This window comes from Mastigoproctus giganteus, chromosome 3 (assembly GCF_048544385.1).
Source record: "Mastigoproctus giganteus isolate SK-2022 chromosome 3, ASM4854438v1, whole genome shotgun sequence".
Taxonomy (NCBI): Eukaryota; Metazoa; Arthropoda; class Arachnida; order Uropygi; family Thelyphonidae; genus Mastigoproctus; species Mastigoproctus giganteus.
The window spans coordinates 223,123,154-223,140,802 of record NC_143577.1 but is presented as its reverse complement, the minus strand read 5'-3'; the positions used below and the strand labels follow the sequence as shown (position 1 = coordinate 223,140,802).

At 35.8% G+C, this 17,649-nt stretch overlaps 1 protein-coding gene across 2 annotated transcripts in view; it reads right to left on the bottom strand.

The window, feature by feature from the left end:
* Nucleotides 1–17,649, bottom strand: part of LOC150088784 (adenosylhomocysteinase-like 1) — a 333,024-nt gene that overhangs the window by 303,435 nt on the left and 11,940 nt on the right. Inside the window, exon 2 of one of the 2 annotated variants that reach the window (XM_090370894.1) lies at nt 16,940–17,027. In XM_090370894.1, the coding sequence (XP_090227020.1) occupies nt 16,940–17,027 (88 nt within the window). Of the gene's footprint in view, nt 1–16,939; nt 17,028–17,649 lie in introns of those variants that run through there. The other variant, XM_090370896.1, reaches the window with a different exon arrangement.

The window sequence follows — 17,649 nt, the reverse complement described above, 5'->3', positions numbered from 1 at the left end:
TTTTCAGCTGATGCAAAGGTCAGTAGGGTGGTTAAAGACAGCAGTCATGGTATGCTACTGCAACAAGACTTAGAGAAATCATGTAGATGGGCTGAGAAGTAGCAATTGACAATAACACCCCAGTTGGGTGCTACCACACTCAGAGTAGTGGGAAACAAAAAATACCTGGGGTAATTGTGCAGCACCTGACATGAAGTTCTGAGCAATGCAGACAGGCTGCTAGGAGAGCTCATAGGGTTTGTCGATAATATACGGGAACTTTGCCAGCAGGGAGAAGAAGGTCCTACTGCATAAGGCAATGGTAGGGCCACATCATGAGTTAGGCATACAGATGTTTGGAAGATGCATTTGAAGTACATTAATTGGAATTAGTTATGATGTACATTAGTTGGAATGGATGCAGAGAAGAGCAACAAGATAGTTGAGGGTAGAAAGAGATATTCTTACCAAGAAAGACAGATTCTGTAAATTACAGCACCAGAAACTAGGCATCTGTGAGGAGACCTGACTGAAGTTGAAGCCTTTCAACTGGTTGAGTAAACTGAATGCTGACGGTAAGCCTCTTTTTCTAATTTAAGAAATTCCTAATTTCTTAAATTAGAAAAAGGTGCTTTCAGGATAGATGTGGGGAAATTTAATTAATTACTGGAATAAAAATAAATTTTCACCTGATGTTGTGGAAGTGAGTAGTTCAAATAAATTTAAAGGATTGGACAAATCATTAGTCTCCTCATTAATTCATTGGAAAATACCCTACTCCCTCATCCTGAAATTGGCTAACTATGAAGAGGTCTTTAAGACCTCTTCATAGTTAGCCACCCAGAATGAAGAGGTCTTTAAGAAGTCCTCTAATCTCCAAAAGGAATTCAAACCCAGACATTTCCAAATGAGTGAGAAGTGGCAAAACCATTATACTATACTGTCATATACCACTTCTACAATTATTCTACTGGGTGGTATATGGAGGGCATATACCACCCAGTAGAATAATTACAGGTATATAATTATTCCTGTAATTATGCTTTTTCTTAGTTTACTACTACAGTTTATGAAGAACTTTATGCTTGTAAGAGAGGCACACTGTCTCAACAGGCACTTCTAGGAGTGAAATTTCAAACTCCTGAAATTGCTTCCAGTCATTCTTTTTTACTCCATTATTGCATATATACACATAATTTTATTTCCTCAAAATTGGCAATTTTTATATTTGGTTGGCATTTGCAGGAATTTAATGTTATCTTCTGATTCACTTGTAAGTATATGGAATTGCTGAATATTTTTATTCTTTCTCTTTATTCAAAAATGTAAGGTTTTTAAGATAGTTCTAGAATGAACATCCTTAATTTCAGAATGCAGATACTGCAAATTACGCTCAGTGATCAGTGTTGGAATGCAGATACTGCAAATTATGCTCAGTAATCACTGAATTGTGACCACCTACCTAATACGGTGTTGGGCCACTGTTCACACAGATAACAATAACTATTCACCTAGGTATTGACTCCACTAGATGTCTGAAAACATCCATAGGGATCTGCAGCCATGCTGCCTGCAAGGCTTGATGACATGGTACATTATCATTTTGGAAGATCCTCTTTTATGTCTGGGATAAAATGCAACATAGCAGGGTGCACATGGTCTCCTAAGAGATGCCAGTAGACTTCACCAGTGAAACATTGGGCCACATGCACCAGTGGTCCTAGTTCTTTCCAGCAAAATGTGCCCCATATTAAGCAACCACTGCCACTTGCCTACAAGCTATGCAGCATAAAACATTACAGATGGGGTGGTCACAACTCAGTGATTACTGAGTGTATAGAAAATACAAAAATTAAAGACTCATGGTATTTCATTTCCTTAAACTCTACTTTCAACAATGAGTGCATGCACTGCTCCATTCACTAATGTCACCCTCAAAGAGACTGTATACAAGATGTCAGCTCTACTGTGCCATGAACAAAGATTAAAATTCAATCTGTGTTTCTTTATTTTTGAATAAAGAAAGGGCAAAACTGGTCAAATTTTATTGCAGAATATCAGTTCATTAGAATGAAGCATACATGAGTGAACTGCAAGTCAATAAGTAAGCAAAAAAATTCAAATTTATTGTCAAAACTGTTGAAGTCTCTGCATTCTAGGAAAGTAAATTTATTCATCTGGAGAACTTGTGAATTTTGAACAGTTTGTGCAGAAAAGCTGCCATATTATCACTAAAAAGGGAACTAAAGCAGTAATTATCTACAGTCTCACAAAATCCAACCCCATGTCCAAGCCATATGAACACATGTGAGGTGGTAACCGTGCATTCTTTGTACTGGCCAAATGGAGAAGCTGTGACAGGCCCAGCAAGCAGACAGTGGATAAAAAAGTGATACTAAAAAGAGTCAAAGCTGGATTGAAAATAATGGTAAATGACATAGCTTGGACACTGGACTGTGAATTGGAACAGTGAATATACTTTCTTTAACAGGCAAGATGGAAGAGTTAATCGATATGATGAAGGAAAGAAAACTGGACATTTTGGGTTTGAGTGAGACTAAGTGGAAGAAAGAAAGAAAGAAGTGTTTGAGAGAAGGATTTACATTATACTGGAAAGGTGCGGAAGATAAATCCAGGAATGGATTAGGTATTATTGTTAACAAGGAAATAAATGCACGAATCAAAGTGGAAGGAATTAATGAATGAATAATGAGACTCACCTTTGAGTGTGAAGGAATAAATATTACTCTGGTGCAAGTTTATGCCCCCCAACAAGGAGCAGAAGACAGAAGATTGAAATTATAGAACAGCTGGAAAGGGTCATTCTAGGAAGGAGTGTAGTAATTATGGGAGATTTAAATGCACACGTAGGAAAGAGTAGGATTGGAAAGTGTTATTGGAACTTTTGGATATGGACAAAGAAATAAAAAAAGGCCAAAAGGCTGGTGGACCTGTGTTCGCAAAATGAATTAAAAATAAGTAATACCTGGTTTGACAAGAAGCAAAGCCACAAGATAACGAGATATAGTTGGGGTAGTAGATATCAAACAGTAATAATTATTTTATTATTGATAGAATATGGAGCAGGAAGGTGATAGATGTAAAAGTTATACCCTCAGTAAGTATGGACAGCAACCACAGACCATTGGTGGCCAAATTTAGGATAAGGGTTGAGAATAAAAATAAAAAGAGTAGAACTGGACAAAGGGTAAAGATTTGGAAACTGCAGAATCTAGAGAAGAGAGGAGTTTGAAGAGAAGATTAAAGAGCGAGTACTAAGTACAATGACAGTAGGTGCCAATGAGGAATGGGAAAAATTTAAGAAGGTGATGGTTCAATATGGAATCAGGAAGGAAACTGGAGGAATCAGAAAGGAAACTGGAGGAATCAGAAAGGAAACTGGAGGAATCAGAAAGGAAAGAGAGACACTGGTGGAATGACAGAGTTAAAAGGGCAGTGAAACTGAAGAATGATGAATTCAGGAAATTTATGAAAACAAAAATTGAAAGAAGACAAAGAGATATACAATGAGAAGAAAAAAAGAACCAAAGAGAATTGTAAAAGAAGAAAAGGACAAAAGTTGGACAGAGGATATTAATGGAAATATAAAGATGATATACAAGTTGTTGAAGAATAAGAAAAGGAACAATGAAGAATCTGAGTTCCTAGTTGATATAGGTATAAAATTAGTCACAGATGAGAAGGAAATCAATCAGGAAACAATGTCAGGACTATTTTGCAACCATGATTAATGCTAAAGCCAATGGGAAGGAAGATAGTAAAAAGAGCAGAATTTACAGAGGAAGAATCTACAGTGGGAAAAGAGAGCCCAAAAACTAGTAAAAAGAAGCAATGAAAAAGATGAAGAATGGAAAATCACCTGGAGTAGATGAGTTACCAGTGGAAGTTATGAGGGCTGCAGGCAATATTGGACTAAAATGGCTTTATGATATTATCAGCCTAGTTTGGAAAGAGAAAAGAATACCAAATGATTGGACAAAGGAATCATTATAACAATTTTGAAGAAAGGGTCCAGAAGAGAATGCAACAACTACAGGATAATCACCCTATTATTCCACTGTGCTAAAATCTTTGAGCAAATTCTTGAGACAAGATTGAGGAATAAAACAGAAGAGAGAATGAGGGAAGAACATGGACTTGATATTTGCCTTAAGAGAATTGCTAGAAAGACACTGGGAGTTTGCCAAGAGCCTTTTTCTAGTATTCTTAGACCTTGAAAAGGCATATGATAGTGTGCAAAGAGAAAAAGTGTGGGAAAGTTTGGAGAAAATGGTAATAGATAGAGAGGAGATAGTGATGATTAAAAATATGTATTTAAAGTGTGAAAGTTGTGTGAGGACAAAATTTGGGGATTCAGATTGGTTTTCAGTGTCCAATGGACTTTAACAGGATACTTTTTATAATTGTCATGAACAATAATATCAATAATATCCTTGCAGCGATGGATGATAAAAAAGGTGGAACAACAGTGTTTACAGATGATGTTGCCCTTTGGGCAAACAAGGAGAAAGAATTGAGAGAAACTAACACATTGGGAAAGAGTAGTTAGTGAGTATGGTTTAAAGATAAGTTGCAAGAAAATCAAAGAAATGGTGATGGATAGAGGGGGAGAGGTGAGTGTAAAAGGTGTGAAACTGGGGAAGGAAATGTTGGAAGTGGTGGATAATTTTAAGTACCTAGGCAGTTTATTAACAAAGGATGGCAAGCTAGATATGGAAATAACTAGGAGAATAGCAACTAGTTAGAGTTTCTTCTGTAATGTTGATAGCCTGTTATGAGCTAGGGAAGTTCCAATGAAATGTAAAAAGCTGATAAATAGAGCATATTTGGTCCCTATATTGGCCTATTCTGCTGAGACGTGGGGCATGAATAAAAAGGATTCTAGCAGAGTCCAAGAAATGGAAATGAAGGTGCTAAGGACTATGCTAGCTAAAATTAGAAGAGGTAAAATAAGAAATTGTGATATAAGAATGAATTTGGGAATAGGAAGTCCGAGGGAGATGATGTGTGCGATGGTTTTGACACATAAAGAGAATGAACTTGGACAGATTACCAAGAATAATGTTTGAGATGAAAATGGACAAGAAGAGGCTGAAAAGAAGACCCAGGAAGAGTTGGAGAGATCAGATTACAGAAGATGTGGAAACAAAGGGAATTGAGTGGGAGAGAATGACAGAAGATAAGATCTGGGAAGACAGAAAAAGATGGAAGGCTTTGACTCACTTGACCCAACCTTAGGCTGGAACAGTGATGGAGGTGAAGAGTTCAACTACTTCATCACTGTTCCTTAGGCTGAAACAGTGATGAAGGTGAAGGGTTCAACTACAATTTTGAAAACTGTGATTAATAGATTCCTTGGTGCATAACACCAAATGTAAAATGACTAAGAATGCCGAGCAAGCAAGTAATGAAAGAAAGCCAGGTGCAACTGACACTTATAATCCAGGAGTATTAGAGGACAATCACAACTGAGTATGTGAAATATTAGAGAGGCACTAATACAGTATAGAAAGAAAAAAAAAATCTTTTTGTACTCTGATACAGTTCCAAGGTGACCATAGGAGTTTACACCTTTACTGTAAATGTTTTTATTGGCTAATATAAGAGCAGCACAGTTAACAAAGGGCAGTGCACCTTTTCTGCAAGCATACAGGTTTTTCCTTGCAATGTGCATGTTACCTCAGGACCTCAGTATATAATGTATAACTCTATGTATATTACCACACTAATTCATTTGATTATTAAACTATGAGAATTATTAAACTTTGATTATTTACCCTCACCTAGAAATATCTGACTGAGGGATTTGATATTATTTGCATATATAGTATTAAGTCTCATAAGTTAATCTATATTTGTTTTTCTAGATTCATTGGTTACTGAACTACAGCCATGAATATAGTGAGAGATAGTACGATTGGAGAAGATTTAAATCCAATCCATTATAAAATTTCTTCACTTGCAAGGCAAAGAAGCAAAACAAATCCATGAAGAGATGTAAGCTGTACATGGGGAGGAATATTCACCATAAGAGACTGTGAAAAATTGGAAAAGTCAGTTCAGGTGTGGGTGAAGCAATGCACATGATGACCCAAGAGAAGGAAGACCCATCTCAGCCACAGACCCTGCCACTGTGGCTAAGTGGAACAGCTAGTCTTTGAAGACAGATGATTCTTAGGATCCTAAAAAAAGTGATATAAGTAGGAAAGTATTTAAATGAGAGAACTATAGCTGTTAAAAATACATGACACTTCCTAAGATTAACCACAGAACCAGAAGAAAAGAGCTTTACAATGCACCTGTTATCTTCCTATCAACACATTCAAGTTTATATTAAATGTGATTTGCAAAGTTCACCGATTTAAGGAAAGTAAAAATGTTATTAATGTTTAAATTATCTGCTAAAACTGTCTGCAGAGTTAGAGGGTCTTACAAAAGTACAAGTGAGTGAAAAACTTTGTTGAGCATTATGATAAAGTGGACATACTATGAGAATATGCTTTATTGTCAGTTGAGAAAGACATCTATGACACTGGGGAGGATCATCTTTCATGAGAAGAAAACTGTGTGTCATGTATGCATACCCAATAAATAGCTTGGTAAGGATGATTTCATGTCTGTTTGAGAAAAGGCTCGATTTCCATTGTTTGGGTTCTTGTTTTATTTGATATAATTTTTTTATTTGTTTGGTTTTTACAGATTTTAATCCATTCAGTTTTACTGGCCTGTCTAATTACAGGGATATAGTCATTATATGGTACCTGGTAGTTTATTAGAAAGGAATTCAATGGATTTTTTGCAGCTTGGTCAGCTCATTCAATTCCTGAAATTCCAGGATTTCCCAGAATCCAGCAGAATCTAACTAGTTATTGTTTATCATTAAGATGAGATAAATAGGACAGAATTTTTCTTATGTGGGTGGGAGGAATGATCCTCTCTTCTCACTGCAAGCTATATATATATAAAATATAAGAGATTATACTAAAGAGTAAAAACAAATGCACTGAAGCATGCAAAGCAGCAGCAATGGATGCAAATGTAAATATATGCATATTATAATAAATATGACAGATAAAAATAAAGATGGCAGTTCAAAACACACAGAAAGCCAAAGACCAAAAAAAAAAAAAAACAAATAGCTGAAATATGAGCAAAATGTAGTAACCTTTAAAATAAAATTACATCAGAATGTCAAAAGAATTTATTATAATATGCATACACACATATATATATACATATATATATGCATATTGTAAAAATATAACAAATAAAACTTTTTTACTCTTTAATACTATCTCTTAAATATATATTTATAGCATTTAAAAGAGTCTGTGAAGATGATGCTTTTTGCAAGGTGATATGTATCAATGTGCTTTAAAGATAGTAGTATGGAAAACAATTCAAAAGAATATAAACTGCATTCTACTGAAAGAGACTGAGAAACTGTATCATTTGGTAAGGCTACTGCAGCTCCTATATGTCTGTCTGCTTTAGAGCCATCAGTGCATAGGTGCACATAGTTGGAGTAATGCATTAAGTATGCAGAATGTAACTGTATGAAATGTTGTTTTGAAATATTTTTCCATTGCACAAGATCCATGTCACAGTAAGGTAAGCTCATTTCCCATGGAAGATGGGATAATCTTGGAGGATTCTGTTCACATTTATATTCCATTCTGCAAGTAACTCTTTTAATTGGATACCAACTAGTTTTAAAATATTTAGTTTGTTTCTATATAACATTTCACAACTTTTTGATTTATGTAGTAGTAGTAATGGAGGTATGTGATGCAAGAAAGCAAGCACATGAGCTTATCGAGCATCAGCCAAAAAAAAACCCAATTTCATAGATCCATTCCCTCTAAAAGTTTGTCCAGTCCCTCCTTGAATTTATTTAAGCCATCAACTTCCACAATGACAGATGAAAGTTTGTTCCAGCAATTAACCACCCGCTGGCTAAAGGCAAATTTCCACACATCTATTCTACAACTGTCTTTTCTCAATTTGAATTTAAGCCCCCTCAGGTTCATAATCTGAGCAAGCAGAAGAATCCCATCAGAATTCAGTGTGCTCAATCCATTCAAGAATTTTGGTTTTTCCAGATTTTAATCCATTCAGTTTTACTGGCTTGTCTAATTACAGGGATATAGTCATTATATGGTACCTGAGGCCTTTATTAGAAAGGCCTCAATCAGATCACCTCGCAGGTGCCTAGTCTCTAGATGCTGCAATTTGCAGAACTGAAGCCTTTCTTCGTAAGAGCACCCCTTCGTTCCCCTCACCAGTCTGGTTGCCCTTCTCTGTACATGCTCAAGCAACTCTACATCCTTCCTAAAATGAGGCCTCCAGACCTGTAGGCAGTACTCAAGACGTGGTCTGACCATTGCCAAGACGTGACCTGACCATATACAAAAGAATAACCTCCTTTTCCCTACTAGCAAAATTCTTGTATATCATTGACAATATCCCATTGACCTGCTCTGGCAGCCTATCTGCATTGCTCAGAAAACTTCATATCTGACTGCACAATTATTCCCAGGTCCTTTTCATTATCTACCACCCTAAGTGTAGTACCACACAGTTGGTATGTTTCTCTGGGGTTATTTCTACCCATATGCAGTACTTTGCATTTGTCAATGTTAAACGTCAGTTGCCAGCCCATCTGTCCAAATTTTCTAGATCCTGTTGCAGCAGCACACTGCCATTAACAACCTTTCCAACCTTTGTATCATCTGCAAACTTCGAAATTAAACCTGATATACCTTCATCAATATCATTGATAAATATACAAAACAGTGGGCCCAGAACCCCAGGGAAATCTACCACCAAAATTAAGTAGATATTGCCATGTTAGATAATCAGGTAGGTGCTGTATTTTTGCAGCATAATTCAGCAGAAGACTAAGAGGTGGATCATGGGTTTCAGTGTATAAACTTTGTACTGGTGATGTTTGAAAGGCTCCTGAGACAATGCACAATGTTCTATGATGTTATATGATCTAGCCATTTTAACACACTTTTTCTGGCAGAGATAGATGGGAGCTCCACAGTCTAACCTAGATCTTACAAGGTCTAGTATATGTGCAGCAGTGAAAAGCAGTCTGGGTGCCATTTCGTGGAAGATATTGCCCTTAGAATATTTAAATTTCTTTAAACAGATGTTATGTAGGTATTTTATGTGTTCAAGGAAATTTAGTTTTATCATCCATGATTAGTCTGAGAAGTCAAACACTATGTTTTAAGTAGGATTGCTTGGTTAGTACCAATTCATAATCTAGATTGGGATGCATCCTGCATTTTCTACATAAGTGTATTGCTGCTATCTTCTGTACTGAGATCCAATATCTGTTATAGGTTGTCCTTGTCTATATTTTATTTATAGCACTTTATAATTGTCTCTCTATGTTGCACATATTTTGTGAGTGGCATGAAATAAATAAATAAATTTTCTGTTTATACTCCGGGACGACCAAACAGTCAGAGGAATTCACAAGATAGACAGAATACAAGAAACAGTACCATATTCAACAGTCATGGGCTTAAACCCCGGTCACTCAAGGCACATGTACTCATGCACCGCGTGCATGACCACTCGGCTATGGCGGCCTTAATAGTGAGGCCATCTGCATATAAATATGTTTCAACAGTTTCAGGAATGTCTTGTGCAATGAGGTTAATTTGATTGTGAACAGAGTTGCATCAAAGACTCAGCCTTGGTGAACTCCTTTTTCACAAACATATTTTTGGGACAGGACACTTGTATGGACCTGGAAGGTTCTTTTGCTTAAGAAATTATGTATATGAATTTTGGTAAATGGCCTTGCATTCCTATGCAAGGCCTATGCAAATGGCCTTGCAGTCATGCACGATACCACATCTAAAGATTGTATCAAAAACCTTTTCATATCAAGATATATCATTATCAAGTGCTCATTTCTGAGAAACGTATTGTGTACATTTGCTTCTGTCTTTGTCACAACATCCAAAGTTGATCAATTCTTGTGAAAAAATTATTGACTAGGATTAAGAAGATGTCTCAAAAAACATATGTTAGACAACTGTTTATCATTCTTTCTAAAATTTTTCCAAGAAAATTAGTGAGGACAATAGTGATTTTGATTTGTGCAGTTTTGCTAGGTTTCAGAAATGCTAGCATAAAGTGTCGCCAATGGTCAGGATAGGTATCTTCAATGTAGATTCTGTTATATAGAAGCAAAATAATATATAAGAAATTCTCACCAAGATACTTTATTATTAGATAATAAATTTCATCATGGCCTGCTGCACTCTGTCTTGTTTTGGCTAAGCCTTTCTGTAACTCTATAAAGGTGAAAGGTTAATTGTATGATATCTGTCGAGTTGTATGAAAATTAAGTTAATATCTTTCAATCTGTGTTTTATGTTTTTGGAAAGCTGGGTCATATGAAGGCATTGCTGACAATTTTCAAAGGTGTCTGCTAGTGCATTTGCTGTTTCTTCTGGCTCAATTATACCTTGTCCTTTCCAGTTTACTATGAGGACAGTTAGATATTTACTGGATATTTGTCTTATTTTATTTTAGACTACCCTAGTGCAGGTGCTTCTAGTGATCTTACTGGCAAAACACATCCAGAGTTCTTTCTGGCATTTCCATCTGATATGATGGGCTGTAGCTCTTGTCTTTTTTGTATATTATATGAGATTGGCATTAGTGGGGTGCCTTTGGAATTTATTCTATGGCTTATTTTTCTCTTTTTTTGTCATATTGCATTCATCATTCCACCAGTGTTTGTACTGTTTACAATATTTATTGGATGCCTGTAGTTTGCAATGTTTGCTGTGGAGATATGTGACTTACTTAACTGCACTTTCGATATCTGAGTACATTATGATTTGTTGGTCTAACACTGAATGGGACTGACATTTTGCCTAGTTTGCTTTGGGAAATTTCCATTTGCTTCGATTTGTATTTTGTGGTGCATCATTTATCAATATTCTGCAAATGATTGGGTAGTTGTCACTGTTGTATGGATCATTTGAGGTTGACCAATCGAGAAGTGGAAAAAAGGCTGTGAGGTCTATTTCTGAACTTGTTCCTATCAGTAACTGCACAACTATGAGGCCTGTGTTTAAGAGTGTTAGGTTTTGCTCATCTAAGAGCTTTTCAATCATCTTTTCCCTTTTGTCTAAGTGAAAAAATCTCCATGGGAGATGCCTGTTAAAATCTTTAAATAGGCAAAAAGTAAAGCAACTGATTCCCTTGAACTTCTAAATTCTTGGTATACAAGGGTAAGTTTTGGTGGAAGATAAAGAGAGACCATGATAAGTGTAATTCCTGCCATGATGTGTACTGCAACTGCTTCACAGGATGTTTGGGAGGAATTCTAGAATTTACTAGAATGGCTACAACTCTGTGAGCAATCATTGTGTTTATCCAATCTTCTATATACAGTAGAGCATCAGTTATCCAAAATAACTGATATCAAACCTCTTCTGGATAGCCAAATTTTCCGGATAATTAAAATCAAACTGGAATCTTTTCTGGATAATTTTTGCAGTAAGATTAATTAATTTAATCTTACCTTACGATTAAATTAAATAAGATTAATTAAATAAAAAAAAATTATAAACTAATCTCGGAAAATAGAAACATCGATCCAGGCATTTTTATGATTTTTACAAAAAACAGGAAAGTTAGAAAGATTTTTAAATGCTCTTGGTTTTTTCGACTTACCGATACCAAGCACGGACAATCTGTGTGTCCCAGTAGTATTTGCACATATAGCAATTGTAACTCTCTCTTTTCTCATCTTAAAACTTGGTGCACGTATTTCTCTTTTAGTGGCTAGGGTTTTTCCCCGTAATGCTTTCCATAATAAGCCTGTCTCATCAACATTATAACCATTTTCTTTCTCATAATTTGCTATAACTGAAACAAACTTACTTTTAAAAGGACATCACTGCCGATTCGTCTGCAGAAATTTTCTTGCCTTGAATATCTAGTTCACGTATACAGGGGTCTCATTTTAAAGTTTTTCAGCCAACCTGTGCTTGCCTTAAAATCTTCATTACTTATTAATTTTCGATTAAAATACAATGCTTTTTCACACAACAATGGGCCAGACACTAATTCACCTAAACTTCATTCTGAAGAAAACAAAAAAAAATAAAGTGAGTGCACTCTTTAAAGTGGCAATTCAGGTTTTGATATAGTCTTTTTCCTGCTTGATCCTCCTTCACTATCCATAATCAACACAAATGCTGTTATAGCATTTCTTGATGTCATAAATTGATGAAGTCCCCACATTAAACTCTTTGGAGAGATTTCCTAAATTTTCACCTTTTCTAATTTTATTAATGATTTCCATTTTTTGTTGCAATGTTAAAACTACGCATTTTCTTTTTCACATTTTACCGTAATAAAGTGAGAAAAATAATAAATCGCACAGTTTTGGGCCAATATTATTCTTACCGAATCTGGAGCTAAACTAATCTGAAATTCACTCATGGTTTCTGAGAAAATCCAGTGGTCTCTGTGATATTTTTCTAAAGCACATTTCTAAAGGTCACATAGAATTCTAGAGGTCACCACCATAAAAAAAAACAATTTGCAGTTTTCGGTTTATCGGGCTTTTTGTTTGTACAATCTGTTATAAATGGCTAGTAAACTCAATCTTTCATTTATTATAATCAAAATTCAATTTGCAAACGTGATCACTATGACTGGAGCTTACTATACTACCATTAACATGTAGGTTAGTGCAAAAGCATCATTTTATAGCATATTTTATAGTCTATACTACCATTAATAAAAAAAAAAAAAAAAAAAAGAAAGATCAGCCTTTAAAATTATTCTGGATAACCGACGTTCTACTGTATTATATTACGCTGTCTGTATATATTATAGTGCTTCACTGTAATGTTTATTTGTGGGGTTGTTAGTTTCCTGTAAATACACAGCAGCAGGATTATAGGCATGAAGAAGATCTTTAATGTCATCGATATTGCTTTGGCAATATTGATGATATTAAAGATTGCTTTGACAACCATGACAATTCCATTGAGGTACTGTTTGTGTTACTTAGGCTTAGTTGTTCCTTCCAATGATTTTTTTTGTGTTATCTGTTTGTGCCATCTTGTTCTGGATTTTTCTTTATTGGGAAAGAATGGTCAACTACCAGTCCATGTCATCAGTTACATGAAGCTCAATAATAAGCATGCTTTTTCTATCATTTTGAAATTTTTTGAGTCTTTGGCCACTTGTGTTAAAGCTTCAACGTTTGGCAAGATTGTGATTGATGAGTTATTTATTTGATCCAATTTTTATTGTTTTGGTATGGAAAGGAGTGTTCATGCCCAGTCTGTTATTGAGATGCCTGGAGAAACAGAGATGTCAGTTTGTGTTTCAACTGCTCTTAATTCTTTTGGTTTCTGTGCTACTACAGCTGCGATGACATCTGCATAGGTTTGTGTGGGGCATGATAGTGGAATTTGTTTTTTTAACTTCCTGCTACATAACTTTGTGTGTTCAGTCTTATATTTTTGAAATTGCTTTTCTCTTTTCCACAGGGTGCAATCTTTGGAGAAAGCAGTGTGGTCTCCTTTACAGTTGAGGCAATGTGGACATTTCTCATTGCATTTTTTATGGGAGTGTTCCCTCAAGCTGCAGTTGGCACACACAGATATTCCTCTGCCTGCTGTTCAGAAGTGGCTGAACTTCTGGTACTTGTAACATCTAATTGGAATGGGGATGTATGGTTGCGCCTGACAGTTTAGGTATCCTGCTTTCATGGATTTTGGTGGAGTTAGAGTATTAAAGGTATGAGAATGTGTGCTGAGACAAGTCCTCCCTCTTTTTTTTTTTTTTTTTTTTTTTTAATAAGTATTCTCTTAACCTGCATAATATTTTGGGTCTTCAGTTCTTGTGGAATTTCTTCTTTTGGGCTGTTTAATAGATCCTATTCTCTGATGATACCTTTTGAGGTATTCAGTGTGGCATGTGGAGTGACTTTGATGGGAATCCAACCAAGCATGCCATTTTCAGAAGTAGCTCTGAATGTCGTGATGCATGGTTTATACTAGCAGGTTTTAGACAATAAACCATTTTGGGTGAACCAGCTGTGTACTCCATACATCTTTGTATAACTAAAAGAGAGAGTTTGTTAATAGGCTGGTCTTATGAGTGTATGATCAGGAAGGATGGAAAATCATTTTCATTGGTCTTTTTTTTTTTTTTCCCCCCCCTTATGAGTGTATGATCAGGAAGGGTGGAAAATCATTTTCATTCATCTTTTTTTTTCTTTTTTTTTTTTGCCTTTTGGCAGAAGGAAGAGACTGGGTAGGCAGGTAGATAAGTAAGAATCATCTACTTTCCAGCCTAGTGATAAGTGATCCACAGATCTAGATGGAATCTGGTTTGTGAGGCCCATTGTTGCTTTGTTTAGCCTTAAAGGATAACTTTTTCCTCCCAAGTTTCTGGCCTCGCCATGTGGAGGCAAGAGTAGTGCCAACCAGTGACCAAGTGATCAGAAGGAGAGAGCAGTTGTATGTTGCTAGCAGATGTAGCAGTAACATTGCAAGTGGTCATCAGTAAAAGCAAATAAAGGCTAGTACTCACACTAGAAAGACACTAGTAAATTGTAAGAGAGAGAGAGAGAGAGAGAGAGAGAGAGAGAGAGAGAGAGAGAGAGAGAGAGAGAGATTGCTTGCCACTTAGGGCCAAAAGCACTATAAACCGGAATGTTTACTGTCCTTGATACAACCAAACTTATCTAATACTTTAATATAACATCCTATTACATAAAAAAAGGTGAGTAGATCTGAGTGTATCATTCACATGCATATAGTTGCATGTGAATGTTTAAGATAATTATTATATTCCAGGATGATTCCCTTTGACTTGAGAAATGCTACTGTCTTACCAATTCACTAAAGGCATAGGAATGAGTTGATGGGCAACCACAGACTGGTGAGTTTAACTTCAGTGGCAAGTAAGATGATGGAGTTTGTGGTTAAAGAAGTGTTATAGGACCATCTTGAATGGAATGGTATCCTTAATGGATCACAACATAGCTTGATGAAGAAGAAGTCCCTCCTAACCAATCTGGTTAATTATTGTGACATTACATAGCACTTTGATACAAGAAATAATTTCAAAATTATATACTTTGACTTTAGAAAAACTTTTGATATGGTTCTGCAAGAAAGACTATTATAAAAACTGGAGAAAATTAAGATTACTGGTGAGTTCCTCATTGTATTGAGGAGTGGGCAGGGAACTAAAAGATAAAAGGCAGAGGGTCGCCATAAATGAATATTCTTTGTGGTGGACCAGTGCAATAAGTGGACATCCTAGGGAATTAATTCTGGGGTCCCTTCCTGTTTGTAATCTTCTTTAATGACATCAGGAATGGAGTATGGGGGGGAACTGTCAAAGTTTCCTGATGATTTCAAGGTGCAATGGTGGTTAACAATAAACCACCACGTTATTTCAAAATTATTTGGATTGGTTACAGATATGGTCCAGAAAATGGTAACTTAAGCTTAATGTTTCTAAATGTAAAGTTTTGCACAAAAGGAACAGAAATCCAGGTGTTACTTAACTAGAACTTGAGGAGAGGAGTTATAAGTAGTTCAGATTAAAAAGGTTTTATGGGCTGTAATACAATCAGTTATGAAATTTACTACACAGTGTAAAGAGGTGGCTAGGAAAGCACATGGTGTCCTACCTGTGATTTATACGAACTTTGCAAGTAGGACAAAGGATGTCATTTCCCTCTATGTAAGATGATAGTGGGAACTAAATTTGGAATATTGTGTTCAGGTTTAGAGGACACCCCTAAAAAATACAGAGCTCATAGAGAGGATTCAAGGATGACCAGATTGGTGAGGGGCAGTAATTGATGTCCATATGAATAATGATTAGAAAGTGCAAACTGCAAAGGTAGGCAATTAGATATCTTGGGGAGAGGAAACTGAACTGATGTGTACAAGGGTGTGAAGGGGATCAGTAAAATGAATACAGGAGATATATTCTCATATATACTCTCTGGTGGGAGAGACAAAAATCAGGAGGCACCTTACACATCTCTGCAGATGATACAAAGACCAGCAGGGTGGTTAATGGCAGGAATCAAAGCTTACTACTGTAACATGCCCTAGAAAACTTAGGCAGATGGGCTGAGAAGTGACAATTGAGGTTTAACATTGATAAATGTCAGCTACCATTTTAGTAGTGGCAATCACAGAATAATATACAAATTGAGTGGTACTACACTCAAAGTAGTGAAGAACAAAAAAGACAGGGGTAACTGTACAGTCTGACATGGAGTTCTTTAACAGTGCAGACAGGCTGCTAGGACAGCTCATGAGGTTCTATCAATGATATACAGGAATTATGTCAGCAGGGACAAGGAGATTATTATTCCTTAGCATAAAGCAATAGTTACGCCACATCTGGAACTACATACAGGTCTGGAAGCTTCATTTTAGGATGTGGATATGTTGGAATGGGTGTAGAAAGATTAACCAGGGCACAAAAGCATACATTTTCCAAGGAGGTCTTCAGTTCTGCAAATTACAACATCAGGAAACTAGGCACCTGCAAGTAGACCCAACTGAAGAGTTTAAGGCTTTACATGGAATGAGTAAACTAAATGCTGACAGCATCATTACTCTTTCTGAGATGATGCACAAAGGACATAAATTTAAATTGAAAAGGGATAGGTGCAGGATAATGTGAAAAATTTTCTTTCAACTAGAGAGTAACTGACTATTAGAAACAAACTTTCATCTGGCATTGTAGAGGTGGGTAGTTTGAATAAATTTAAGGGAGAATTGGACAAATGATATGGCTATTTTTTTTTTTTTTTGTTTTGTTTTTGGCTAATGCTATATAAACTTGTTACCTTGAATCATTTGCCACTAATAATATTAATACTAATGCTACATATACAACTCACCAGAACTGTTACTGTCAGTGGAAGAGGCAGATTGTGAACGACTACGGTATCTATTCCGAGCTTTACCACTTCCCACTAGTCGATTGTCCTAAAGGAGAAAAACAATTTTAAATTATAAAGGTGTATTTTATGGTTAAATATCTCCCAGGCTACTTTTAAAAATTACACTTAATTAGAATGCTCAATTATGCAATACTGCAAGGAAGAATTATGCAACAGGCAAGGAAGAATTCATAAACATACCTTAACCACATTTATGAATTCATTAATTCATCTGTGATGCTACTAAAAAAACACTGACTCAACTCTACAAAATGCCTTTATAGAATTGAGTCAATGTTTTTTAGTAGAATCACAGATGAATTATAGAGTTCCTGACTCCAGAGGCCTCTTCAATGACACATTTATGAATTATACAAATATATTAAAGAACATGTTATTTCACTATAGAAGCCTCATGTGTTTAATTAATGAAAAATAAAATATGCCCTAACTTAATTTCACAATGCACAGTAAACCCTCAATTTAGCAGACTCTGGAAGTAATGGGCAAAATGCACCAAACTAAGCTTTTCATCTGTATAGGATCCAGCAACATAACTGCCTCAGTATGATGGTATTTTCCATCAATTAAAACATTTTAACTCACAGCTACTGAGGAGGCTGAGCTTGCTTTCATTTATCATCCTTTTTTTTTTTTTTATCAGATAG